Source organism: Paralichthys olivaceus, chromosome 3 (genome assembly GCF_024713975.1).
Source record: "Paralichthys olivaceus isolate ysfri-2021 chromosome 3, ASM2471397v2, whole genome shotgun sequence".
Classification (NCBI taxonomy): Eukaryota; Metazoa; Chordata; class Actinopteri; order Pleuronectiformes; family Paralichthyidae; genus Paralichthys; species Paralichthys olivaceus.
The window spans coordinates 10,465,318-10,491,481 of NC_091095.1; the positions used below are offsets into that span (position 1 = coordinate 10,465,318).

At 40.6% G+C, this 26,164-nt stretch overlaps 2 protein-coding genes across 11 annotated transcripts in view; both read right to left on the reverse strand.

Moving 5' to 3' along the window:
* Window positions 1-16,297, reverse strand: part of rubcn (rubicon autophagy regulator) — a 21,515-nt gene extending 5,218 nt beyond the window's left edge. For 4 of the 9 annotated variants that reach the window (XR_011240592.1, XR_011240591.1, XM_069521883.1 and 1 more), the window contains exons 1-21: window positions 16,075-16,297; window positions 13,679-13,832; window positions 13,119-13,202; window positions 12,262-12,421; window positions 11,914-12,020; window positions 11,504-11,729; window positions 10,450-10,839; window positions 9,993-10,040; window positions 9,319-9,414; window positions 8,753-8,868; window positions 8,316-8,514; window positions 7,883-7,990; window positions 6,876-6,950; window positions 4,077-4,137; window positions 3,710-3,842; window positions 3,431-3,576; window positions 2,853-2,917; window positions 2,316-2,554; window positions 1,426-1,487; window positions 1,149-1,302; window positions 873-966 (exon numbers count right to left, since the gene is read on the reverse strand). Coding sequence is in view for 5 of the 9 variants with exons in the window: in XM_069521883.1 (XP_069377984.1) it covers window positions 873-966; window positions 1,149-1,302; window positions 1,426-1,487; window positions 2,316-2,554; window positions 2,853-2,917; window positions 3,431-3,576; window positions 3,710-3,842; window positions 4,077-4,137; window positions 6,876-6,950; window positions 7,883-7,990; window positions 8,316-8,514; window positions 8,753-8,868; window positions 9,319-9,414; window positions 9,993-10,040; window positions 10,450-10,839; window positions 11,504-11,729; window positions 11,914-12,020; window positions 12,262-12,421; window positions 13,119-13,202; window positions 13,679-13,832; window positions 16,075-16,112 (2,755 nt within the window). In the remaining 4 variants the exon portion in view is untranslated. The remainder of the gene's footprint in view (window positions 1-872; window positions 967-1,148; window positions 1,303-1,425; window positions 1,488-2,315; window positions 2,555-2,852; window positions 2,918-3,430; window positions 3,577-3,709; window positions 3,843-4,076; window positions 4,138-6,875; window positions 6,951-7,882; window positions 7,991-8,315; window positions 8,515-8,752; window positions 8,869-9,318; window positions 9,415-9,992; window positions 10,041-10,449; window positions 10,840-11,503; window positions 11,730-11,913; window positions 12,021-12,261; window positions 12,422-13,118; window positions 13,203-13,678; window positions 13,833-16,074) is intronic. The other 5 variants (XR_002202485.2, XM_069521884.1, XR_011240593.1 and 2 more) reach the window with 3 other exon arrangements.
* A 4,575-nt stretch (window positions 16,298-20,872) lies between these two features.
* The window catches only part of tsc22d2 (TSC22 domain family 2), a 35,443-nt gene continuing 30,151 nt past the window's right edge, over window positions 20,873-26,164 (reverse strand). For both annotated transcript variants that reach the window (XM_020081084.2, XM_069521888.1), the window contains 2 exons: window positions 23,581-23,632; window positions 20,873-23,264 (listed from right to left, as the gene is read on the reverse strand). In XM_020081084.2, coding sequence (XP_019936643.2) covers window positions 22,977-23,264; window positions 23,581-23,632 — 340 coding nt within the window. In that variant the 3' untranslated portion in view covers window positions 20,873-22,976. The remainder of the gene's footprint in view (window positions 23,265-23,580; window positions 23,633-26,164) is intronic.

Below are 26,164 nucleotides of genomic sequence, written 5' to 3' on the forward strand. Positions count from 1 at the left end.
TTTTTCATCCCTTCCCTCACTTTTATCCTCCTGTCTGTTTTTCCCTCTGAAGAAAACAGAGGGTTTTAGCAGTTTTGTGATTGTAAATTTCTCCTTTTTTTCTGTACCAACTCTTTCTATTTCACCTTTGTCCTGCTTTTCATCACCCTCCTCAGTCTCTCTCTTGCTTTTCCCCTTCTCCTCGGTTCCTGCTAGTTTCCCCAAACCTCGATTTTCAGACTCTTCACCTTTAATTTCTGTTTTCCCTTCACACTCTGTCTCTCTTTTGGAGAAAACCTTGGGTAGACTGAAAAGCCCTGATAGCTTCCGATGTCCTTTCGTCTCTTGACCTACTTCATCTAGACTCTCTACACTGCTGTATGTCTCACTGTCACTTTCTCCTTTTGAGATTCTCTTCTTTAGTCTGTCTAGTTGAAGAACTTTCAATAAATTAACTTTTTCCCTTCTTACTTTCCCGTCTCTCCCTTCCGTAGCATTTACTGTGTCTTTGCTGTACTCCTCCCCTTGTTTAATTCCTATTTGCTCTCCCTCTTCTTCCTCCTCTGACGTCCCTCCCATCATCTCCTGCTCCTCTCCATCTCCTTTGCTCCTAGAGAAAATATTAGCCAGCTTTACTCTCTCCTGCCTCTCTTCAACCATGTCCCTTGAGACTTCCCTCGTCTTTTCCCGCTCTCCCCTCTTCTCACCCCTATGCACTTCCGAGTCTAAACCCTCCTCCCCTCCCTCCCCCTCTCTCCGGTCTCGAGAAAGGGCCTTTGCCAGCCTACGGGGGTTGGAGATCTTCCAGTCTCTCCAGGTAAGCGGATTGAAGGGGGTGCGGGGGGTGGGGGCTCTCAAGCCGCCCAGGCCTGCCACCAGCAGAGAGGGCTCACCTTCGCAGCGCTGGCACTTGTTCAGCTGGAAGGGGAAGATGATGTCTTTGTCGTTGCCGCAGAACTCGCACACAAAACCCTTCGCCTGGCAAAGCTGGGGAGGATGGGAGGACGGGGGACAGAAACATCAAACATGGTTTAGAAACATCTGGTTGTTTGCTGACTTCATAAAGTTGAGTAACACTGAATTATGTAACTGATCTATCAATTTTAATTACTGTGACAAATCACCATGGTACAATTAAAGGGCACAGAAGAAGCAGATGCTCATCTTACCACACAACCATCGACGTGCACGGTACCAAGTTTAATCAGCTCTTTCATCCGGGGGGCCAGTTCTCCGTTGCGCACAGCACTGAGGTCATTGAGAGAGAAGAGGTGAAGGTCCTCGGTCAGGTGACCTGGCAGGCTGTCAAACTGGTCCAGCACCCTAAGAGGAAGGACACACACACACACACTGAGTTTAAGATGCCTGTCTGAACAGAGAGCATCATTTTGTGGAATTAAAAAATTATTGTGAAACTCAAAAACATGCAGCAACGAATGATCTTACCCTTTAGCAAAGCGACAGGTCTTGAAGAGATTTTTCATGTGAAACAGCTGCACCCTCAAAACCTAAATTTAAAAAAACAACACACAGTCATGAATTGCTTACAGACATGCACTGAACTCCAAACAAACCCCTGAGATTATCCGGAGGGGCTGTATGTGAGAACAAAAATGTGTGAGTCAGTTGCTATGGACATTCTTCTACCAGCCCTCCAGTAAAAGCTCTGAGTGATGAGTAATACCGAGTGAGCACGTGTGTGATTATCCAGGATTCACTGCAAACTGGGCAAACATTACATCTCTCTTCGATTCATTTGCATATACTGTAAGTAAAAGCTACAAATAACTCTTTAATCCATGAATATTATCGTACACTCTACTGAGATGCTCAGAATTCAAAACAGCATTTAATTAGTGCACACCAAATTATATCCCAGGCTCTCTTCAAAAGAAATAGATAGTTGTGTTAGTACATTACAGCTTTGGAAGGTTTGCTCTATCATTAAATTAAATAATAGGCAAGGTAGTGTGTGGTTTAGACAGTTTAGCACCACTGAGCAGCAACTCGGAGGAATTAGTCTTTTTTTAGCCTCCTTTCAATGGCAGCTGTTGACGACCTGAATGGGTCTATTCATTCTGATTTCACACCCTGATTATTGGACTATTTCGAGCATCAGAATCCATCACAAGTTATAAGTCATTTCACAATTAAGAGACTTCAAGCTCGGTAAACAAGAGTAATGATTTACCTCCAAAGTTTATATTTATCAGATGATGTGTGAAACATAAATTAATCTGGTTGTTGTGGTTGGATACTGGAAAAAAAACAAACCAAAAACAAAATTTACAACCATCTGGTTAATAACAAATTTTCCATCCGGCTGCAGTACTCACCCGTACAGCCTCCAGATGTTTAACCTTCTTGTAGAGACCGCTGTTGATGTCGTTAGGATTGAACAGCGGGTCTCCAGCAATCTTGCTCAGCAGGTCACGGGCAAAGTTGCTGACGTAGTACTTGCTGAAGTCCCAGCTCCTCAGCACTCGACCGGGAACCACCGCCTGGGCGTTCTCATGGCAGCACTGACAGAAGTAGCGGCCGAGGTACTCACAGTAACGCAGTCGCTTAATATAGTCTGAGGTGGAGAGAGGAAGCAGAAACACAAACAGGGAGGAGGTGAGTGTCTTCAATGGACACAATGTTTGGGCACAAAAGTAAAAGTATCTCTGCAAAGAATTTCTATACATCAGGTTAAAGTTTAAGCCAGCTCAAGTCCCACAGTTGCACTGTCTGCTTGTAAAATTTCATTATCTGCAAAAATTGGAATTGAAAATGTTAAAAGAAATTCAGTTTTAATGGAACCGTGTTTAAGTGCATGTTAGAACTTAATTTGAGGAACGAGAAAATCCTATTTCGGGATTAAGAAATCATACCTGGGTCGATGCGGGTGCCACAGCCAGCGCAGCGGTAGTTCTGTTTAGCCACCATTATCTTCTTCCTGACAGAGAAACACATTAGAGTAACATTTTAAGAGTAAGAAAGTATTCAAACCTTTATTTGAGAGAATTTAGGAAGAAAAACATTTTTACAAAAAAAAAAAAAAACACAAACAACACATTGACAGTTGGAAGCAGCAAACTTACCAATACATATTTCAGAGCTCAAAGGGCTTCATATTACAGTCACTGTGTTTCTCTACAGTTATTACCAGAAGTGTGATGATGATGTGATAATGTGATGAAACCTGCAGTCTCATTATGAAGTTCTGAACAAGAAAAGTGACGTCTCAGTATTTTAAGATCCCGGAGGAACACCTGGACAATTTTGCTGTTATTGCAGCTAATGAGCAAAATAATCCTTTTGATTATTTAACCAGAGCTCTGTTGTTTGTGTCATGACACAGTTGAGGCAACAGCATGTGAAAGGTAGACTAAACAGACAAGAACAGAAGAAAAACTAATAAAAATGTGTCAAAATTAGCAAAGGAAGGTAACACTGGCTGTAGACTCACTTGTGGGCAGGGTGAATGTTGAAGATGATCTGCGGTCGCGGGGGTGCCCACTCGAGGTTGCCTCGGACTCGAATCCTCAGCTTGTAGATGTCTGCGTGTTCACCATCGTCAGGTGAGATTGGGAGAGAGTCGGGGATGGGCAGCAGCTGGGTGACAGCAAGAAAACGTTGTATGAGTTCACAGTTCACTTGTGTTTTGAACTGTCTTACAGACTTCTCTAAATTAATTGGGTTATTGTACATTTATTGTCATACAATGGAAATATGGTACGTAACCAACCTTCTGTGGAGCGTCGTGTTCTGGGACCAGCCAGTCCAGCTCCGAGGCAGCAGGAAGCTGCATGCCCTCAAATTGCCTGAGCAAACCCATGGCTACTGACTCAGCAGAGTTAGACTGAAGGAAGGATGGAGAACTGAAAACACAGAGATGGGATTCTCTTAGATTAAAAAAAAAAACCTGCTGATCCACTGAGACAATGTTAAGTCCCCACTGTGGTGCATGTTCACTGTAAATGGAAGACTTAACTTTACGTTAACTTTTTTAATCGGAGTCTCCTGCAAAGTCCTTTTTAGTTTTTCACTCATTCAATTACCAATTGTATATTAATATAAGTATATAAGAGGCAACAAGTGTCTGCATTACTTACATGGACTCTGAGCTGAGAAAAGATCTGCTGCTGGAGCTCACACTGCGCTTTATGTCTGCATCTAAAAGGCAAAACAACAGTAAAGTAACAGATTTGAGCGCCAAGAAGCAGAAACTCGTTTGAAATGTTTTTTTATCCACCAGCCACAGAGACTACAAGATTTTCAATAGTTGCATTAAATTCAAATGTTGTGATTTCTAGAGTGAAAAAGATTTGGAGAATAATGGCTGATTCTGTACCAGCAGTTGGCTGGTGGACGGTGTTCAATTCTCACCACTGCTAAAATGGCATCATGTTTTAAAGCTCAGCAACATTAAGTGTTGTTAAGAAGAAATGGCTCATCAGAAAACAGGGAAACAAAAATGTAAGAAAATGTGGGTATTTATCAGGTAGCACACAGGAAAGAGATGTTCTGGTAGAACAGAGATAAAACAGAGCACATGTGAAAGTAAAGCGATTAAGCTGTAGAGGTTTGGTTAGAATCAGAGCAAAGAGCTGGACAAGGAAGTTTGTCAGCAGCAAGAAAATTGTCGATGCATAGACATGAATCATTTCATCCTGAATAGGGAGTGAAGTTAATTAAGTTTCTGGTCTCATTTGTTCTGATGATTGTCATCGGCAGTGTGATGCTATTGTAGAGACACAGGAGGATTTTTATCAGTGTCAGCAGACAGAACGTGTTGATTCACTTTCAGCCATTTAGTGTCCAGAGAAATGAGGTGCAATTGCAGCACAAGTAGAAAGCAGGTTAGATTAGGAGGACTGATTTATCACTGGCAAAAAACAGATTAATTAATTTATATATCTATCCTTCACATTTCCAATTTACAAAATCGGATTGATCTAAATTCAAATCAGATTAGTTGGAACATTCAACATACTGCTGCTTCTCCTGACTATATTTAGAAATCAAGTACGTAAGTGTGTCTGCCCAGATACCTTCACATCAATTATGTAATGATATTTTATAGACTAACGCTGCTTGCAGACGATAAGATTATCAACTTATTTAAATAAATAATTTGATGTCCAAAGATGTGAATCATCTGCAACTATACTGATAGTAACAACCTCTTTTTCAATACAGTTCTAATAAATTGTAATTTCATATAATGAGGACAAAATACCATCATACATACAAGTTCAGATCTTGATAAATAGTTTTTTAATTATGATTTGGTAACTGGATTAAAATGTAGTTACTTTGATTAAGGGATACAGTTAAGTATAATTGATCTGGGTATTAATTGAGGAATTCCATGTTAAATTCAGCCAAATATGAACAGAATTGTGTATCACTAAAAGCAGCAACCATTATATAATATACACAATATTACCTCAGCCAAAATCTCAAGATATATTTGAGGTTTTCTGCTGTATCACAGTGTGATATTATATTGACATTTTGTCCAACTCTAATCAGATACAGTCATGGTCATGATGAGACAACACAGCCTGTGTGTCTTCAATAAAATCATCACTTTGTTTAAAGCTGTCCCAAAAAAAAAACACTGGTCCTGTTTTGACTTCAAACTTTAAAAGTAACAACCAACTAGGTGGAAGATGTGTATGTGACAGCAATCACACCTCATTCTCACTGGGACCACTTTGGACATGATGAATTATTGTATTAATGGATGGATGGATGGATGGATGTATGGATGGATGGATGGATGAACACCCGAGTTATAGTCATCACAAAATGCCACTTGTTATCTCACTAGTCTCCTCATGAGCCTCTCTAAACTCTAACATGCACAGGCACCACACGACCAAAATCCTGGAGCTCTGAGCAACAAGCACAGACACAAACAGACAAGCGAGAAATCCAGCTGAGGTGAGGAAGCAGCTGGCTCAGCTCCAAACTGAAAACTTGAGTAACAGCATCCTCTGCCCTGCTTTGTTAACTTTTGAATGTGGGATACTGTAGCTGGATCATCGGAAAATAAATATTTTCATCTGAACAAAATATATTCTTATTGATGGTTGATTTCTGAAAAGTTTGAATTTTAAGTATGTAGTGAGTATGGCGTTAACTTCCAACTGTAAGTACAGTAGCTGCAGAAGAATACATATATTATTACTTCCACCGAGGAGGTTATGTTCTTGCCACTGACCATTTGTTTAGTTTTTCAATAGGATTCTGTGAAACCCCAGAACAGATTTTAACTAAACCTGGTAGAAGGATGAAGCAAATTAGAGGATGAAGGGGAGGATTTTTCACTTGCTTCAACATTATGAGTGAGGGCATTTTTTGACATTTTCACCAGTTTCCCAGTGAATATTTCATGGATCTTGAATCAGGCATATTTAAAGGGATGTTAATTAGGAGTGTGTGAAGTTTGATTTAATTCAAGGGGACTGTTGGGTCTTGGCAGTGCTATGAAGTTTTTCAATTATCCATCACTGACCTGGATTCTTTGGTTCACATTTTTTCCATCATACTGATCATCATCAGCATGAAAACTGTGAAAAATATGTCTTACAGAGTCCTGCTTTTCCTGAACAGTTCGCTAACAACTGTATTTGCAAATATCAAATGTTAAAGCTGGCAGGAAATAATTTATTAAAAATGTATTTATGAAAAAATATATGCTTTTAAAATAAAGACAGAAAATATGCTTTTAACTGGTAATGTTAAGAGTTATGCTTGACACCACACCCAGTTTAGCGGGAAGAATTAAAGTCAGAAATGGTCAGTTTGGAGAGGAGCCATCAACTTCCTGTCAGAGCAGCTGCCTCAGATAACAGTATGTGTGCATCTGTGGAGCCTCGCCCACATGTCCAGCCTGCAGATACCTGAGAAGAGGGAGGCGAGTGACAGGGAGAGACCGTTCTGAGACACCGCCAGCAGGGACTGACCCTCACAGCCATCTGAGAGACAGAAACTAACACTCAGCACAACCATCACCACAGGCACCAACATTTCAACACTCCACTGAGACGCGTGTCAGTGACACAGGCAAACATGCTACAGCTTAGTACACTGCACCCATACTACACATATGGAAGTAATACAGCTCCAAGATACAACACACTTGTGTATGCACATACTGCGGTACTGAGAGGTGCAGACATAATGAATCACAAACACATACAGATATAAAACTTGGTACATTTAACACGCACAAAGAAAATCCCACATCCCACAAACGTTCAGATATTTCTATGTGTTGGTGTCTCAGAAACTGTAATCTGTTTCCTCAACTCAGAGGAGAATCTCCTCAGGAGATGTTTTGAAAATGACAGTGTAGAATATAGTAGAAGATTTCCAACACAAACACAACCCTTCAAACCTATTTATGACCATAATATTCCTAGATATTCCATCTTTATGAATGTAATGTTTGAATAAATAGCAACACTAATAAGAACATTTTACTGTAGACTATCATTCTGTGACCTTTAAAATCAGACTTCCATGTTTACAGTCCATGGTAAAGCCTCACATGCTAAGAGGGTGATATGAATACTGTATGATGATGAGGTTATGAATTATGAATGGAACACAAACATACTCATTCACACAGAAAGAAAATTATTTCCTTGTGCATTTTGGATTTTAAAATTGAAATACATTTTTCCAAATAGTTTGCTTTTTATTGCCATTTTGCTTGAAAGGCTAACCTGGAAACCTCAAATTCTTTTTGAAACCACAATGGCTAATTGGGAACCTCCAAAAAAACTTGACTGACCAACAGTGTAAAACTAAATTCTATCACAAACTCATGGACCTATGGGAATGTAGCACAATAAACATTAGCTGTGTGTTATTTTCTGCATGCTCCCTCATTCCCTCTCTCTACCTCTTAGTTCACACTCCTCCACCTCCTCAGCTGAGCCTGAGTCTGACAGGCCCTGGTAGGAGTCCTGAGAGCTCCTCCTGGAGCCTCCGCTGTCAGTGGAGTGAAAAACTGCAGGAGAGGAAGATAAAACAAGAACAAACATAAAGAATCAGAGTATAAGATGACTCAATATACAAGTTTAATTTATACCATGATGCCATTGAGGCTGATTTGTTGAGCCAGAGGGAAATATTTGAGATATTGTGAAGTTTTTGTGTAAAGCTGCAGTCGATTTGGAAAAATATGAAGGATGTTTCATATTGATTAGATTCTAATCTAAACCTGAATAACATAAAATATAAATCAAGACCCTGAGTTTTGTGAAGGAAACCTTGCACCTGTACAGATGACTATGTGTTTGATCTAATTGCATCCCAATACTTATTATTCTTACTGTGCTGGGAGGTTGTGGAGGGCGGCAGGCGGCTGCGGCGGATCAGTTGCCTGCGCAGGCGGATCTTCTGCTTGAGCTGCTGAATCTCACAGTCACTGTCCCCCTCCTCCTCCCCCTCCTCCTCCTGACGCCGCATATTGCACTTCATCAGCTCGATTGCTGCAATAAGGGACTCTGAAATGCTGAAATGAGCGTTTTCCTGAAGAGAAAGACAGTGAAAATTAGAAATCAGGTCAGGGAGAAGAATGACTTCATTGTTTTGACCCCCGTTTCTCTCAGTTACCCACATGAATTGCAGAAATGAAGTATTGAATTGTTTAAATAATTCTAATTCTCCATTCACCAATTCACCAAATTAAAAGTGTATATAACAGAGTTTGATAAACACCAGATGTAATTAGTTATGAGCAATGTGTTTCAATGGACAACACTCTGACCTTTTCAAGGTCAGCACAGCTGCCGAAGTCCTGCTCTGACAGGTAGCTGATGAGGCTCTGGCCCTCAGACGGTTTCCTGAACATCCCATCTGGCACACTGCTGTACTGGGACCCATCTGAAGCATCAAAATGAGGCACAATTACAATTTGTATACAAGTGATTCAATGTTGGAATTTTAAGGTTATCTGTTTAAGCTTTCAAAATAAATATATAATATTACAACGATTTCATAACCAGTTTTTATCTAAATAATAAACTCACTATTGCACCAAGTCGGGGAATCTGAACTAGACATCGTGGCCAATAAAATATTTCACACCTAACTACATTTCTATGAACTTCCTGCGCAGGGTCCAGAAACTCAAGTTAACAGACTAGCTGACACACTTACAGGAACAACAAACACAAGTTTGCAGTGGACTTTCTCACATCTTGCTTAAACTTTAAAGAATCCCTGATTAAGACTATATTTTATCTAGTAAAATATTGTTTTCATATGTGCATTTTTGTGACTATAATTTATGTTATTGTTACTTATGCAAACAGAATAACAGAAAAAACTCACGAGACTCCATGTAGAGGGAACTGGGATTGCTGGAATCACTGCATTGAGGAGAGAAGGGGCTGTAGTCCTTCATGCAGCAGTCGTCAGCAGGTGATTCTATGAGACAAACAGTTCACGTTAACAGTCTGTTATTGAAATTCCAGAGTAGCTGAAATCCATAATGAATTCTTAAAAATTGATGGGAATGCACAACATCATTCATACACAAACTCTGATTTGATGCATCATTGTTTTTGTATCAAACAATCTATGGAAATGGTTCATTTCATTGCATGCAGAAACAAATAATGAATGTGACAGAGTGTTGACCCTTGTCAGTATAATGTGCGTCAGTCAGTTTAATCTAATTATAATGACAGTTAACTACTATACTTTATGATGGTATTTTTCTTAAAGAAAGGGTATAAAATATACTTTTTACATAATTTTTTTCGATGCCAGAACTAAAGTTAGGATGTTGACATACAGCATCTCTTATAACTTTGCTATTTTAACACACCATGATACTTTACTTAACAATGTAAAAGAACCTCAATGAGCAAAAGCACATATTATGAAGGTAAAGGTGAGACTGAAAATGAGAAAGGTGGAGAGACTTCATCAACATGCAGAGAAAAAAAAATGGGATGGGGAGAGGGGTCAAGTGATGGAGTACAGTTAACTGCACTGCCGACCTTCTACCGGATCCTCTATTATTATGGTGATTTTTCGGGGGCCCCCTCCTTTCGTACAAAAAGTAGAAAAAGACACGAAAAAGAGATAGAGCAGAAGGAGAGAACATTACCTCAAGCCAATAGAGGGAAACAGTGAGCAAAGAGTGGAGACGTTAATACAGAAATATTTAAAACATTCGGACAGGAAGTGTGCATCTTCTGAGATAGAATGTGGCCCGACCACATTACTGACTACATCTATGTTTCAGTTTCATTTTATAAAGACAATGTGCAAAAAAGGAGATGTGTTTTTATCATCTTCAAAAAGATGACTACTCAATCAAAAGAAGTTTAAACCTTCCTTGTGTTTTTTAATATTAATAATCATACTTTCTCATAAATACAACATATCTTACACACTCACTGTTAGAGGTTATCCTGACCTACTGTCAAATGAGGTTACTTCGAGTTAACTCACCATTCCTGAGTTTCTGATTGACCCCTGTGTCTGAGAACGAACGGGTGTGTCCTCGGGACCCGCGGCCAGGCCCCCTCTGGAGCTCCGAAAAAGACGAGCGCCGAGGTGGGGGCGGGGCCTTGGAACTTCGCTCCATGGAATGCTCCAGGGTCCCGCCCTGCTCACTACTGTGGGTGGAGCTTTGGGAGTCACGGCGACTGCGTTGCCCCAGGTTACCGATAGCCAGGTACTCTGGCCCGTCATCATAGTCGCCATCACCAGAGTCCCCAGCTTCAGGTTGGAGATGGGTGGGCGTCGGGGACTCCATTAGTGTTATGCCTCGCTCGCTCTCCCCTGGCCTGGACACACACACCCAGGGAGGTCCAGCGCTGCTTGCAGGAGAGGTAGTGTCTGCAACACAACATAAACATGAGGTGAGGCGTGTTGAGAAGGAGGATTTTGCAAACAAAATTTGTGATTACAGGTCATATGTGTAATGCAAATTTGTTTCAAACTAGGTTATCCACATTGCAATTTTATATTGTTATTTTCTGCACACAATATTTTTCTGTCTGTACTGGAAGAAGTAATTCTACTTTTCTCCTATTTTTCCTCAGTTAAATTGGATTTTCTATTGGGATCTGTGAATAAAAGTGATGTAAATGCAAAAAAGTAAAAAATGATCCTAAAACATTTATCCATTTTAGTGAGCTGGTTCAGGACATAGAGTTTAGGAGGCTTGATCAACACATTCTTCAGTATCTGACGAGGCCCAAAGACAATCAGGCCTCTGTACAGTGAAGTCAGTCTATTCTCAACAAACTGTAGTGCATTCATAGTGCCATCCCCTTATCCCATCTCCTCTCTCCCTGCATATACTGATTGAAGAGCGGTGACAACTTTCCCTTCATTTGATTAACATAGAGATTAACATACATAAATAAAGGTAAATAAAGGAGAATTTAACAGAGAAGAGCACCTCTTAGCTGTCTGCATAGGTTGGTTGGGCATTAAAAGATGAGTGGTACGAATCTTTAAGTAAAACAGATTAAAAAACTTAACATGCTCTCCTCACTTGTGCTGTTGATGTTTTGGGACTGGACTCCTGTAGAGGTTCCAGATTTGTGGCTGGTAAAGACTGCTTCGCGCAAAGAGCAGTTGGAGGTGGTAAGTCTGCGGTTTAGAGTTTCTACTCTAGGCACTGCGTCATGGTTTCTCCAGGCCCCACCAGCCCCTGGCAATACACACAGACTCTGGCTCTTCAACAGACCCAGACATGGTGGGACCTTCAGAGGTGACAGCTGGAGGATGAAAAGGAAGGGTATTAATAAATACAAATACATGTGTCAGTTCTTCTTCACCACCATTATTACCAAACAAAGTATAATAAATAAAACAAATAGATAACGGATAAACGGCAAAATAACAAGTTACAGACATTATTGAGACATGGCTCAAGCATTTAAGTAATTTCATCAGACGCACCCCAACTGTATCTACTTGGGCCAGCAGTTTGGGATTGTTCTGTTCCACAGCTTCCAGACACTGAAACATGGCTGTCACGTGAGGCTCGCTCAGCAGAAACGCAGCATCTGAAAGATAAGAGATACAATAAGAGGACAAGAGACATAGACAGAGAAAACAGGGTGAACAAAAAAACAGTACGGCACAATTGAAGGAAATAAAGAGAAACTGAAATAGAACAAAAGTTTTTTATAGAAGGACAGGGACAGACAAAAAGGAAATTCAGGGAACTGAAAGTGATTTTCGACATTTCTTACTTTAGTTTACACTATGCAATAATGTCTCTTATATTAAAATGAAACCACTCACCATTATAATATTTACGTGTATGTCCCAGATGCCTGAGCAGAGGTCGGAGCTGAGCTGACAGCATGTGAACCTGTAAACTGTGAAGCAGCCAGCGCTCGGCCTTGTAGCTTTCACCAGTGCTATGCATCCCGCTGCTCAGCACTGGTTCCAGCTTACTGAACTGAGGACAGAGAGAGAGGGAACAATAGAAAAAGAAAGAAATGTGAAGTAGGTTTGTGAGGGAACAGTAGACAGGGAAAGAAGCTTACAGTGGTAAACATGCTTTTCATTTGAGTATAAAGAAGAATTCTAATAGTTTTAGGCAACACTGAAATTAGCATTATCTAACCATTTGTCTGTGCTTGTCTTCACTGTTTGTTATAAATAAAACAGCAGAGCATCATGGGATCTTCTTCACTGGAGTTTCTGTGGTTGACTTTTATGTTGGTGGCAAAACAAACCAAATCATCTTCTGTTTACTCTAAATATACTGATGTTTATAAGCAACACAACGGGCAATCCAGGAAGTGTAGTGACTTTGCTATGTCGTGGTATAACACTGAACATAATAACTTTAAAAAAGTAGGAACTAGGGTTTTTCCATCAACAAACAGGTTCTGAAAATTAGCACCGTACATTCACCGTCTAAAAGGGAAAGTAAAACTAGTTTATCAGAAAAAAAACACCATTACCATTTACTCCCTCTGAATTAGAGTGAGTACAAACTGTAGTATTTTTTAGGAAACATAGAACCTGAGCACATTCACAACCTGTAAACTCTAGTTTTGCAATGTTTAGGCCAGTGACCAGAGATAAGTATTCAAAATAATTCTTAAGTATTTATGTGCCGCCCTGCCTGAGGCCGTCGGTGACCATACCTGTTCAACGTGTGAGGCAAGGTGAGGGCTGATGTAGCGGACACACCACACAAACGGCCAGTAGTCTCTCTGCTTGTAATAAACCTGCAACACAAAACAGGTGTTCACATGACGCTGACTGAGAAATGCATCTTTAATAAACACAATGAGTCATAACGGAGGGGGAGAGCATCACATGTTTCAGTCCATGATTATAACTAAAATGTTAAAGCTTGTGAAAAAGACTGTTACACACATTTCTACAAATGTGTGGGAAAGTAAGAAACTTTCCCAATTAAAGCTACAGTTCCTGATAATATCATTTAAAATAAAAATTTTTATTGTACATAATGCGGTTGTGGGGCACAGCTAGAACCAACATCCTCCATGTTCCATGTTCAGTCACAAAACATGTTGAGTGACCATCCAAATTCACAGGTTAAAGTTTCACAAATGCTAACTTTGACCTGTAAGTCTTCCAAAGCAAACCAGGTTCACTGCTGACGGTGATGAGTCATCTATTTTTCTTACAGATAGCACAAAACAAACAGTTACAAGAGAGATCAGTCAGATCTGCTGACCTGCTCATTCTTCAAGCTGTGACTAAGGATGTTGTTCATGTCCTTGTGGAGCCGCTGCAGGCCGCCATAGCGGGACCACACATTGGGGTTGTTAGTTGACACGAGACCCTCCACTGTGGTCTTCAGGCTGGACAGCAGCTTCCAGTGCTCCCTCCTGGTAGAACAGCAGGAAGGAGAAAGGAAGGAAGTTTAGGAATGAGGAAGTAGGCAAAGAAGCGCTGATGTCAGCAGCGTTGTGGCTTGAATCATTATTCTCATCAACAAAAACACTTGCACGAAATGAAAAAGTTCCAGCAATTGAGTTGCGAAATCCAAACTCTGCACTCAGTGACTAACAAGCAATGCTACACTTCAATAAATGTTGCCACATCTTTTCCTGCATTGATCCACACAATCCCTACAAGTAGAAGTGTGAAGTCCTGCACCAAGGGTATCTTTAATACAGATATGAATATCTGTTGATCAAAGAGTGTCAGATACAAAACTTCAAAGATCAGGTCTCATTCCCTCACACACTGTCAAGCTCTGGCTCATTTCCAAGAGTTCCTCTTTTTTCACCTGAGGTCAGCAAACAAACTGAAAGCTTTTCAAAATGAGTCACTTAACTGCAGCAATGGGACAGAAAATATGTCAGATAAAAGTCAGAGGGTACAGAAACTCTAGGGCGCATAACTTATCTTTCCATTAGTTGCCTTTATATTTGTCATGTGCTTAAAAAAATAAAGGTTATGAAACCCCTGAATGGAACATTTATGAACACCAGTCTATCTATAAGCAGCAGTGCTGAGCAGCAGCAGCATCACGAGTTCAGCTGCAGAGCTCACTGATCAAATCACATAATTTAGCATAAGACAGGGAGGCTGAATGTTAGAGATCATTCTCCACATCTGTAGGGTGGGGTGTGTGTGTGTGTGTGTGTGTGTGTGTGTGTGTGTGTGTGCGCGCGGCATCAAGAAGTAAAATTCCACAAGCCACAGAAAGGTTGCTGAGGTTAAAGATTTACTTCACAACCGTTTTGTGTGTGTGTGTGTGTGTGTCAGTGAACATTTTTAAAATGTATCTCACTTCTAATTGTTCAAATAAAGAGAATTAAAGTGCACTACCTTGCTCATCTAGTGGTGGAATACAAGTACTTACTTCAGTACTGTTCTTGAATAAAGATAAGAGGTACTTATTATTCTTCATTGAAAGCTTCTTTATTATTCTACTGCATCATATTCATCAGAATTACATTAATATTGTACTCAACTAGGTTTTCTGACAGTAGCATATACTTGTTACTTTTCATATTAAGAGCTTAATTAACAGACAACAAACTGATCCTATAAAACATTACACAATGGTAAAGATTGAATCACATGCTGTAAACTTTAATCTGACAAATAAAAAATGATTAAAGTTAATGATGAGTTGTTAGCAGTTCCACCAAAGACCCATTTGATTGGTGACCATTTGGAGGGGAACCACTGGCAGCATCTGGATGAGCTACAACAGGAAGCTGTTCATGCAGCTATACAGTAGTTGCTTATGAATCAATCAGTTAATCTGATTTATTTATACATTATAATATGATGTATAATTAAAGTTATTACAATATAGCCCTCGCACAGAACTTAATACAGAACTACATCAGTATTTCCCAAATTCCCTCATCCTCCATGAATTATAAATGTAGGCAGGTATTACTACAGTAAATACTATACACAGTATGTGCTGTAAATATAAATACACACTATATGTTCCCTGTTCAGAATGAATTGTCTCAACTTAAGCTCTTGTTACAGCACATCAGGTTCAAACATGGAGACTTGCAGTATTTACTCAACTCCTCCTGAACGTGTAGAAAGTAAACACTATATAAATGTATAATGTCAACATATTATAAAACATGCACTTCAGTTTGTCTTTCCGTTAACAGAGCTTTAATACAGCCCGTCAGTCTCTACTGTAACTGATGTGAAGGAAATGTCTAGATTTTACTACATTTGACAGCTAGCTAGTTAGCTGTTAGCACAACCTAGTTGTGTTGTAGTTAACAGTTAACTTGGAGCTAGTCAGTGGCAGTCAATAACGATGTCAGCACTAACGCTAACAAAACTTCCATGACACATACGAGAGTCAAACACTCAATGTTTCTGACAGCTTGAAGCTGCACTGCTAATGCTGCTAACTTCAAGCTGTCAAACGTACCATGTCAGGTTAGCTTAGCCGAGCGTTGCTGCTAGCTTCATAACTCAAACATGCTGCTGAGTTAAAGCGAGCTGTCGCTTCAAGAGTCGTCTCTGGATGAACTAGTGAGAGGAGCCGTTTTAATTATGTTGTTATTTATACAACCACGGTCCCTGTTAGCTGTTAGCAGTTAGCTGTTAGCAGTTAGCAGTTAGCTGTCAGCTCACCTGCGCTCCTCCGCCTCTTCCTCCGCCGCGATCTCCATGTCCTCCGCGAGGAGCAGAGCTCCGTACAAGGCCGCCAGCTTCCCCGATATTTCCTCCTGCCAAGTGTGAAACGACGGAGTTTAATCGCAGAGGCAGGGCTGCTTGAGAGAATCAGCCGCACCTCCTGTCCTCCGCCACCATGTCCGCCCGCTCCGCCTGCTCCTCTGAAGCCGTGAATCAAAACAGCGGGTGGGCGGAGGTGACGTCCTTTAGTTACTTTAGTCAATGCTGCCCCCTGCTGGTACAACCTGGAACACTAACTATGACTCCTGAGCCCGTGTGATCTCTGGTGCTGCAGTATCACATCCTCTGCAAAAATACTCTTACAAGTTAAAGTGCTGGATGGACTATCCTTATTTTGTAAATACACGCTGTATTTATTCTATTGTGTATATTTATTTCATGATTATTGTCCTGTTGACTTTTTAACAATTACATTTCTGTGGAGCTTCCCTGCCAGACCTTTCCACATGATTGTACTTGTGTAACCAGTGTAACAACAAACATCTCAAAGGTCTTGAACATACTGAATAATTTCACCTCTTTGAGCCTTGAAGTGCAAATTAAAACAAATTACTGTATGTGAGAACTTTGACTTTGGTGAAACTGCCAACAACTCATAGAAATTTGAAACAAGCATGTTGGGAACCACTGATTTAAACTTTCTGACTGTATTGTGTTTTATCTATGTTAAAACTGAATCTGAAAAGTATACAGTGCAACCTGCAGTCAGATAAATAGCTGACTGAATGGTACAATATTCTATCTTCTAAAATATAGTGAATAGGAAGTATAAAGTATCACAAAATATAGATAAGCAAGTACAAGTCCTTTAAAATTTGTCATTAAGTGCAGTACTTGGTTAAATATATTCAACAGCCTCATATCTCATAAAGACACAATTATTCCGATAACTTCACCTTGTCCTTACTAAACTTCTGTATAATCCAAGTTCTAAGTTCGGGACAATAAGGCACCTTACTATCGAGGAACGAAAAAATGTATATTGCAGTTCACAGATTCAGCACATTTTCCAGTGAATCCAACAAGAAACTCCTTATGGAAAAAAAGGCCAGTGAAAAAATGTCTGCTTTTGTCCAATCCAGTGAATATCAAGAATCTCCATGTCACAATCACAATTCTCTAATACATCCAGAAACATTGAAACAAAAGGATAACACATCATAAACAGTGTCACAACATTTCTGAAACAATTTTTTATTATCGTACATTCTAAAGAGAGCCATCGTCCCACTGTCACATCACACCCACATGATGGCGCCACAGTTTAGATCTTTGCATTAACTCCATGAACCCAAGAAGCCTGAATCAGTTCTTGGTGAGTCTGTCATCCTCAGTAACAAGCAGGCATGGCTGTGGGTGACTGAGTGGTGAGTAATTGTCCTTGCATCATAGGTGCAAACACATTCAAGCACAATGTAGTCAGTCCCTGCAACAGGCCTCCTCTGGGATTCCATAACACTTCCTTCCCCTGTGTTGTGAGACACTTGGGAGATTGCACAATTTATCACGAGCTAAAACAAAATCTTTTCTTACTCTTCTTTGGTGATCTGGAGGAAATACAAAGGCCTGTGGGAATATGTTAATATAAATCTGATAATACCAGTGAAGTGTTTACAGAAGTGAAATCAGCAACATCACAAAGTGTTGGATTTAATTTGGATTCATGGTATTTATCACACATATTCCTATACAATTTACAGTTGTGAATACACGTGTATCCTGGAATGAATATAGTTTAGAGTATTGTATATGACTTTTTACTTTGCTTTATTTAAACTGAATTATTGCGCAAGTTGCTGAGCTTTTCAGTTAACACTCTTCATTATAATGTTGAATCAGTGTTAACTTAAATATGACAACAAAAACTAGAACACTTCTTAAATTTAGTTTTCTTTCATTTCAATGTGCAATTCTAACACGACTGTCCTTTCTAATCAAAGATCTGGAGTGTAATGCACAATGTCCCTCAGACATGTGGTGGAGCAGAATTATAAGGTCGCATGAAGTGGATCGAACAGTGCTTGAAAAAAAATTATTTCCATCATTGCATAATTCACTGAATCAATTGTTCTGCTGAGTGGTGTTATAATGTGTGTCCTGACTCCTGACACGTACGAAAAGAGGCTCGTGTGTCAGGAGTCAGGACATGTCGACACAAGCTGATGATCAAGTTATGAGAAGGGGGAGAGTTGAGTTAAGCTCCTGTCCGTCATCGGTGGATTTGCATGTACTGGAACTGTATTTGCTCACAGTGACGTAGGCAACACACCCCATCCTTACCACAGCTGTACAGGCCACGGTGACTCACAGCTGTAACCTGCCGCAGCATGAACACACATGATGAATGGAAAGTAGGTAATGAGGGTTTGTCACAGTGATGCAAAGTCTGGTTGATCCAGTTTTTAAAATTTGCAACAGGGTTCCTTTGTTTTTTTCTCTGTCACATTCATCCAAAGGAAACATAATTTATAATGTCATTCCGAATCTATCAAGTAGTGGCTCATCTTTCCAAAAGAGATATTTTTCATGTGGAGCATTATTTATCATCCCCTGGCACAAAGTGTCATGTTCAACCAGTACAGAACATTTCCTAACAAGATGTCTGGCATGATGAAACAACTATTTGATAAAGTATCTGAGCCAAAACAAAAAAAAAATTAAATTAAGTCCATGTTTTCTGTGGACTTGAATAAGAGTTGATCAGATTAAATGTAACTTTGTAAAAGTTCTAAGCGGGAAATTGAATTCACATGGCAGCACCTGTAAACAAAGAACCCAGCGCTCTGTGGAAACTGGTGTTTTCTCCAGCACAGTACAAATGAATGGAACATTACTGATGATGGATGTCTGCTGCGAGGCAAACAGAGACCCCTTAACCTCAAATTCTTCTCATGTGCTGTAAGTGAATGGATCAACAATCAAGTAACTTCCTGGTTATAGGAGCAAGTTTTAATTAGTGTTATACAAGTGCTGCAGGTTATAAAGATAGACGCTTTTATAATGAAAGACGGTAAATGGACAGTAATTACATTTGCTGATATCCTCTTGGAAGGTTCACTGTTTTGGAGGAGAGCAGTATTTCTTCTCTAACATGTTTGTGTCAACAGGCTGCTGTGATTCAAATGGACCAAAGGTGGAAATCAAAAAGGTCATGTTGTATTGATGCATTTTATTCTGGTCACAAATAGAGATGATTTAAAATTAGACTCGGACCGATATCAGATGCAGATACCTACGGAGCCTTGAATGCCCTGACAGGTTAGCATTTTTTAATGCGCACAAGATATTTAGATATTATCTCTGTACAAGAGCAGCAAGGATTTCATTATACGACATTCCAAGGTGAAAATAAAACTAGATTAACTGCGTTCTCTCTATCAAGATGGTTTTTTGGTTATGAAGTTGTCAGAGAAACATATATATTTTTTGTAAATCAACTTGATATCTTGCACATGATAAAAAAAATATCATCTTGGGACTTTTGGGCAACAGAGATACCAATATTAGAGAATATAAAATTATGTAGGGGAGTTGCTATAGTTTGCATACCTTCTTTCTTTGTTGAAAAGCGGACATGACATGCATAGCTTGATACAGCTCATGGCAAACATTTTTTGAGTCTTTGTCAAACACAACACTGCGTCTATCAGCACCTGAGAGAGAAAAGAACAGAAACATTATACAGTCGGGGACACGGAGGACGCAATGTCCTGAGATGTCAGATTTGGGCCCGAAGAAGCAGAGGAGTGTTTGAAAAACAACATGTGGGGCTTATTATAAAGTGGCTAACTCAAGTCTGAGATATAAAGAGCTCACTCATGACTTCAAAATACACCACTGAGATATTAAGTAACGAACTGACTACAAGATTATTATTTTGACTTTGTTGTGTAATTCACCTCAACTGGCCTCAATGTTCACGTCAGCGCTGCTTTGAAAATAATGTTTCTGGAGCAGGAATAAAGTAAAAAAGAAAATGGCGTCTTTCCAGAAGATGACACAGTTTGATGTAACGGCCCCAAAGTGACCACGCTGACTGTTTTCACAAAATAAAGTCATCATAACAAACAATCAGTGTCGTGTCGTTTTGAGGAATTCTCAATGTACACAACCAAGACTGTAGGGTGTTAAGATAAGGTGGCACGGTGGACAGTGGTGAGCAGCGTGGTCCTGGATCCAGATTGTAGGTTTGATCCCCAGTTTAATATCATATTTTGTAATTTTCCTCCTTCATTGTTCTAATTATAAGATTGATGTTTAGTGATGGTTTAAAACTATGAAAGTTTGCAGATAAATGAATCAAAAAATAGCATACATCTTTAAATAACACACAGCAGGATACAGATCAAACATAATAAAAATAAAAACGTAATTGTCTAAATGTAAGACTGAAGATGGGACATTGTCACAGTTGATTTGAAATAAATGTATATACTGTATCTTTATTTAACACTTTATATAACTGTAGATTAAAACTAAATGAACAATGGCTGAATTTCATAATGGTGATCACTTTCAGGTCTTGGAATCGATCAGTACAATGAATTAAAGTGTCTGCTGGGCATGTTTGTATATGTAACTATTGATTCTTTTCACTGTCCACATATTTATAGAAAAATATCCAGATTCAGAAATGATCTTTGACGAAGGTTCAGTATGTATCAGACCCGTGTCAGTAATTCTGCTATTAGTCACAAAAAGGGATGAGAGAAAATAAAAACTCATTAAGACAGTCTCTTAATAAAAACGGTAATTTATTTCTGACTGAAAACTAAAATTGTCTGAACAGCACATTTCAAGGGCATCGTTAAGATACTGTATTTTCTCCAAGGCTCAGTGATCACGTTTATATAGTACACTTGGCATGTACACGGCATCTCCTTCAAAACAAAAGAAATACAGAAAAGAGAAAGAAATAAGCCCATTTTCAAAAAAAAAGAGGAAAAAGATTCCATCGAGTAGAAAGACGACTGATTGTACAATTACCAAGCGTTTTGGTTTGGTTCTAAGCCACAGAGAAAGAAACCTGATCACCTGACGACAGCAGGCGATGGCAAAGGAGGCACAAAGACGTGGAAGCACAGACAGGACATCCCATAATATGCTCATACACAATCTACTGGGTTCCAGCTTTAAAGTGTGAAAAAGGTTTAATAGTTTCCATTGTTTTGTTTAGCGGACATTTGTTTTTTCCTTGTAAGCAAAGTGTTGGTACATTAAAAATCTAAACGCTGCATTCATTAAATACATTAAAATTTGCTTTGTAACAAAACCTTTTCTCTGCATATGAAAACAAAAGACGGCTCTTTTTCTGCCTAATGTTTTGTGCACAAGGACCTTCCATCCATCCCACACAAACACCTTTTCCATTCTTTATAATATATTTATATGTATATACTCTTACCCACTTGCTCCACCCTTTCTGCCCATTGCTCCCTTTCACAAACCCTCCGACGATCATTCACAGACTGACAATTTGACAGGAAAATAAAGAATGCTGGACAAAAACATGAGGTCAGAAAGTGGTCTGATTATAGATCATGCAGAACATGCAAAACAGCAACAAAGTATAGGGATGGAGAGAAAGTATAGAAAAAAAAAATACCAAAAACTAAATGTGCATTTATAAATGGGAAGGGAAAAAAAAAAACAAACATACACAGCTTTGCGTCTTTGGTTATAAAGTAGGTCGAACAATTTTCACAGCTTTTCATCCCCCTAACCACAACCACAAATTCATTTTTTTTTCATTTTGACAAAGAAAGTCTAAAAAAAGTAAATTATTAGTTTCTTTATCGAAACAGCCCATCACATATTTCATATCTTAACAACATGGTGTTCTCCTGTACAAACCCTCCTCGCTCTTAATACTTTACACTTTACAAAATATACATTCAACCTGGATTTCACCTAATGCAAGCTCAGCCTTAGTGTTAGCACTATCTCGTGAGAAGAAACGTGTCTATCATGGAACTTATTGCCTACTTACTGAGATCTACTGCGAGACAAGCAAATTTAATACCTGACAGATTCTAAAATACCAAAAAGACCAAAGAGAAAGGTTTCTTTTTGCTTTTAATAAGTATCTCAATGACATTGTTCATTTACATTATGAAAATAGCAGCCCTGAAATAAATAAATGCAAATACTAAAACTGAACTAATTAAAAAGTATTACGATTCATGTCAAAAGTATGGTGGCTCTGAGAAAACAACATAAGCGTTTGTTGCAGCATATGACAAGCTGGGGGCGCTCGACTCGAGCGGGCCCCCTGGCATCCTGCTCCGCTCAGGGAGGACGAATCCTTCCCCCACCTCTCTGGCGTCTTCCAGCCCTGGAGTGATGTGAGGGAGAGACACTGGGCTAGATGTTATTACAGGACCCTCGTCACCACATTGGGCCCTTGCAGGGTCATCGTCCACTTCCATCACTTGTTACCCGAATAGATCGGGCTTGCTGTGCCCTTTGACCCCTCCCCCAGTCCCCTGCACAAGATCAGCATGCAGTTTTACGGTTTAGACTTGCTCCTCTTCCTTTTTTCTCTCTCCGCAGTCAAACACAGGACCAGAATAAGACTTTTCAATGGGTGGTAAATGTCTTAACAACGTGAAGGCCTGGTGACGGCAGCGTGCACACATCGAAGCATGGCTCTAGGTGACAAACAAACATGTCGCTGTTGTTGATTTTCCTCAGATGGAACATACTGAGCGCAGAGCCGAGCCTTTTGCTTTATGGAGCTAACGGGACGGTAGCAGTTGTTGTCTTTTTCTAACAGGATCTTCTGCTCCTGTCCGTGGGAGGTGTGTGTATTTTAAGCTTGTGTTCTGGGGGAAGGGGGATCACGCCGAGGTGATGTTGGGCTGATGCGGGACGCTCTGACTCCCCTCGTGGTGAACTAAGGGGGTGTTGTTGTTTGTGACGAGCGGGTGTTGCTGCAGCGGCGGTGTGTTGCTGCCCTGGGTGAGCTGACCGGACAGCTGGCTGAGCTGATCCGAGTTGGCCAGCGACTTGAGCACGGCGTTTTCGCGTTCCAACACCGAGTTCCTCTCATATAGCTCCTTGATCTGCTCCTTCAACACCTCCACCTCCTCGCGAACAGCGTACATCAGGTGGCTCTTCACTAAATCCTGAGAGAAGACACGACAATGGAAACTTAAATTACCACACAAAGTGACACTCACGCGAAAAATGTCATCTCAGAGCTCAAAGTGATAATTGGTGACGTTTTTTGGGTGACATCTTTAGCGGCAGATGGCATGTGAGGATTTCAACAGCTGCATTTTAAAGAGGTCAATCGTGTGTGGGCAGCACTTGTGTCAGCGTGGTTTGAGACTGTTGTGTCACTGAGCGTCAGCAAAGACAGTTATGAAATGAGTCATTGTACAGGCCTGCAGAGAATGTTGGTCAGCTGACCATGTTTGCTGTAATGAGTGGAAAACTCACCATTGCCTGCTCAATCTTGTTATCGATGGCAACAACGCTGGCACCGGATGCACTGTGGAGAGAGAGAGAGGGAGCAAAAAGTTACTTCAGGATATCAGCCTCATGTCTACCACGCGCTATGGACTGATATTGGCTTGGTTACATTCACCAACAGTCAAATCTACTCCTTTAAGTGTGAAACACATCCTCAGACATTGATCCCTGGGTTCTTTTCTCACACATCTTTTTCCAGGGAAGGAGATGAACTGATTTGCAATAAAAAGCTTTTCCAACACGCACCAAAAATAAAAACAATTTATTTTTAGTGATCTTAAGAAAGTGTCACACAGGAACACTTTCGAAACCTGCAAAGGGCCAGTGTTTGTTGTTAAAGGCAAAGTGGGATATTAGAGACATGGCGCCGACCGTAAAAACCAGTCAGACTGGGCTAAATCACCATACATGTCATTTCCCCATCCAATAGAGGTGAGAGGGGGAAACTGCCTCATGCTAAACACTCCCCTCAGCACAGGATCTCACTTCCCTCCATTACAGCATTGTTTACTTTCCAAACACACAAAAAAAGTTACAGATAAAATTGGATGTCAAAATAGTGGAGGTACGACTGAGCTTCATCAGACACTAAACACTCCCATTGCCATCTCATCACTTAGCTCCCCTCTCCGAGAAGGAAAGGAAACTTCACATGGCATCTTCCAACAGAAATAAAGCACGTGTCCAAATCTGAATGAGAATAAAGTCCAGGCTCTGTCATGTTCGATCACATGAATATAAACAGACAAGTACTATAAAGTGTCGCTTTATTTTATGCTTAAACAAATAACCAAGTCAAATGCACAACGACGAGGGGCGATGATAGCAAAGCTCCTGCACATTGTTTAAATTCCGACATGTCAGCAGGTCGTGGTCATTATCATTTATTCTCAGTTCTGTATCTTCAGGACTCTGCTGCAGAGAAGGCGGATCACAGATCCTGGAAGGAGGAAGACTTCACTCCTGCAGGAGCTGCGATCCGGGCGCGGCTAGGATCGGTTTACACGATCAGATGCATCTCATCGTCTCAGCCTCCGTTCTCTCGGTTAAAAAGACATTAAACCGTGTTCTCGGGGGAATAACACATCTTCTGCTGCTTCTTTGTGAATCCAGCTTTGTCAAAACTGTTTTTCAAAAGCACTCCAGAGCAGCGCAACATCTTGTTTTCCGACCTCTTTTCTCCTCCGCGGGGAGAAACAGGACAAAAACGCATTACAGTTCAACCCACAAAAGACGATTCACTTACTCGGCCTCGATACAGATCCTCAAACAACACGACGCCGGTAAATGTTGGAGTTTACTTCACGGAGAGAAAAGATATAAAAACACCAAACTGGAGCTTTTATCGTCTTCTCCACAAAACAAGCGTCTCTCCTTCGCGCTCAATCACCGCCCAGCTCGGATGTGGATGAAGAAACAAAAAAAAAAAAGAAAAAGAAGGACCGAGTCGTTTTGGTGCCGCTAGAAGGTGCTCTGACATCCAGGAGAGGGACCATGGTGTCCAGATGCACTATTGTCATGTTTCGACTCAGGCTGAGGCCACATGGTGAAAGTGCAGCGAGAACTACACATGCAAAGAAAGGTGAAGTGAAGAACTGAACACATCTGAGCCCTCATAACTTTGTTTACATGACATGCGTGCGTCAACTTTATTCCGTGTGCGTAAAAATGAAGCGTCAACTTGGAAACTGCAGAGGGGAATCAAACATGCACTGAAACTCATTGTGGAATCGTGTAAATACCATGAACATGCATTCAAAGGTTTGTTGACTTTAAGGTAAGCGTTGTGCGCAACCACAGGATCATGTGGTGCTCCAGTGCTATATCCAGGACGTTACATCCTTCATGCCGGAGCGCACGTAGGCAACAAGTCGCGGTTGTGGTGGACAAACACAAAACCAAACATGATGCCACTAGTGGTGGACAGCACGCTGATCACATAGGACAATGGGTGAAACAGCGGATTGGAACGCTCTCTAAACACTGATGCAGAGACTGAGGCTAAATGGCAACTTTACATCCACAGCAATGAGTTGATATGAGAGTATACAAGAGGCAGAACGGCAGCAAACCCACAGGCTGATAATCACACTGACCACATGGAGGTAAACTCATCCCAAAGTAAAACACTACGCGTGTTAGACACTTCTTTACCTGGCGCATCTCGCTCTGTACGGCACCAAACGCCCCGAGTACGTCGGTGATGTTCCCGGCGAGCAGGGCAGACTGTAGCTCATTCTGCAGCGCATGTCAGAGCCGTTCGTTCTCCGAAGCCTCTGCAAACTTAAACACGATTTACACTGAGTCCTCTGTGCGTGTGTTGCGACACGAGTGTCTCCTGTTTGACTCGCAGCTGGGTTGAGTCTTAAAAGCCCGCTCGGTCACATGGTTGGAAAACACGGAGGCGGAGTTGAGTCTGTTCTCCCTCCTCCCTGCACTTCATTCACTCCTGAACGAGTTTCATTACTCTCTACAGCCCCTGTGCCAAAACACCCCCCCCCCCCCACTCCACAGGCACAGGACGACTTATTCCAGAGATAAAGGTATAATT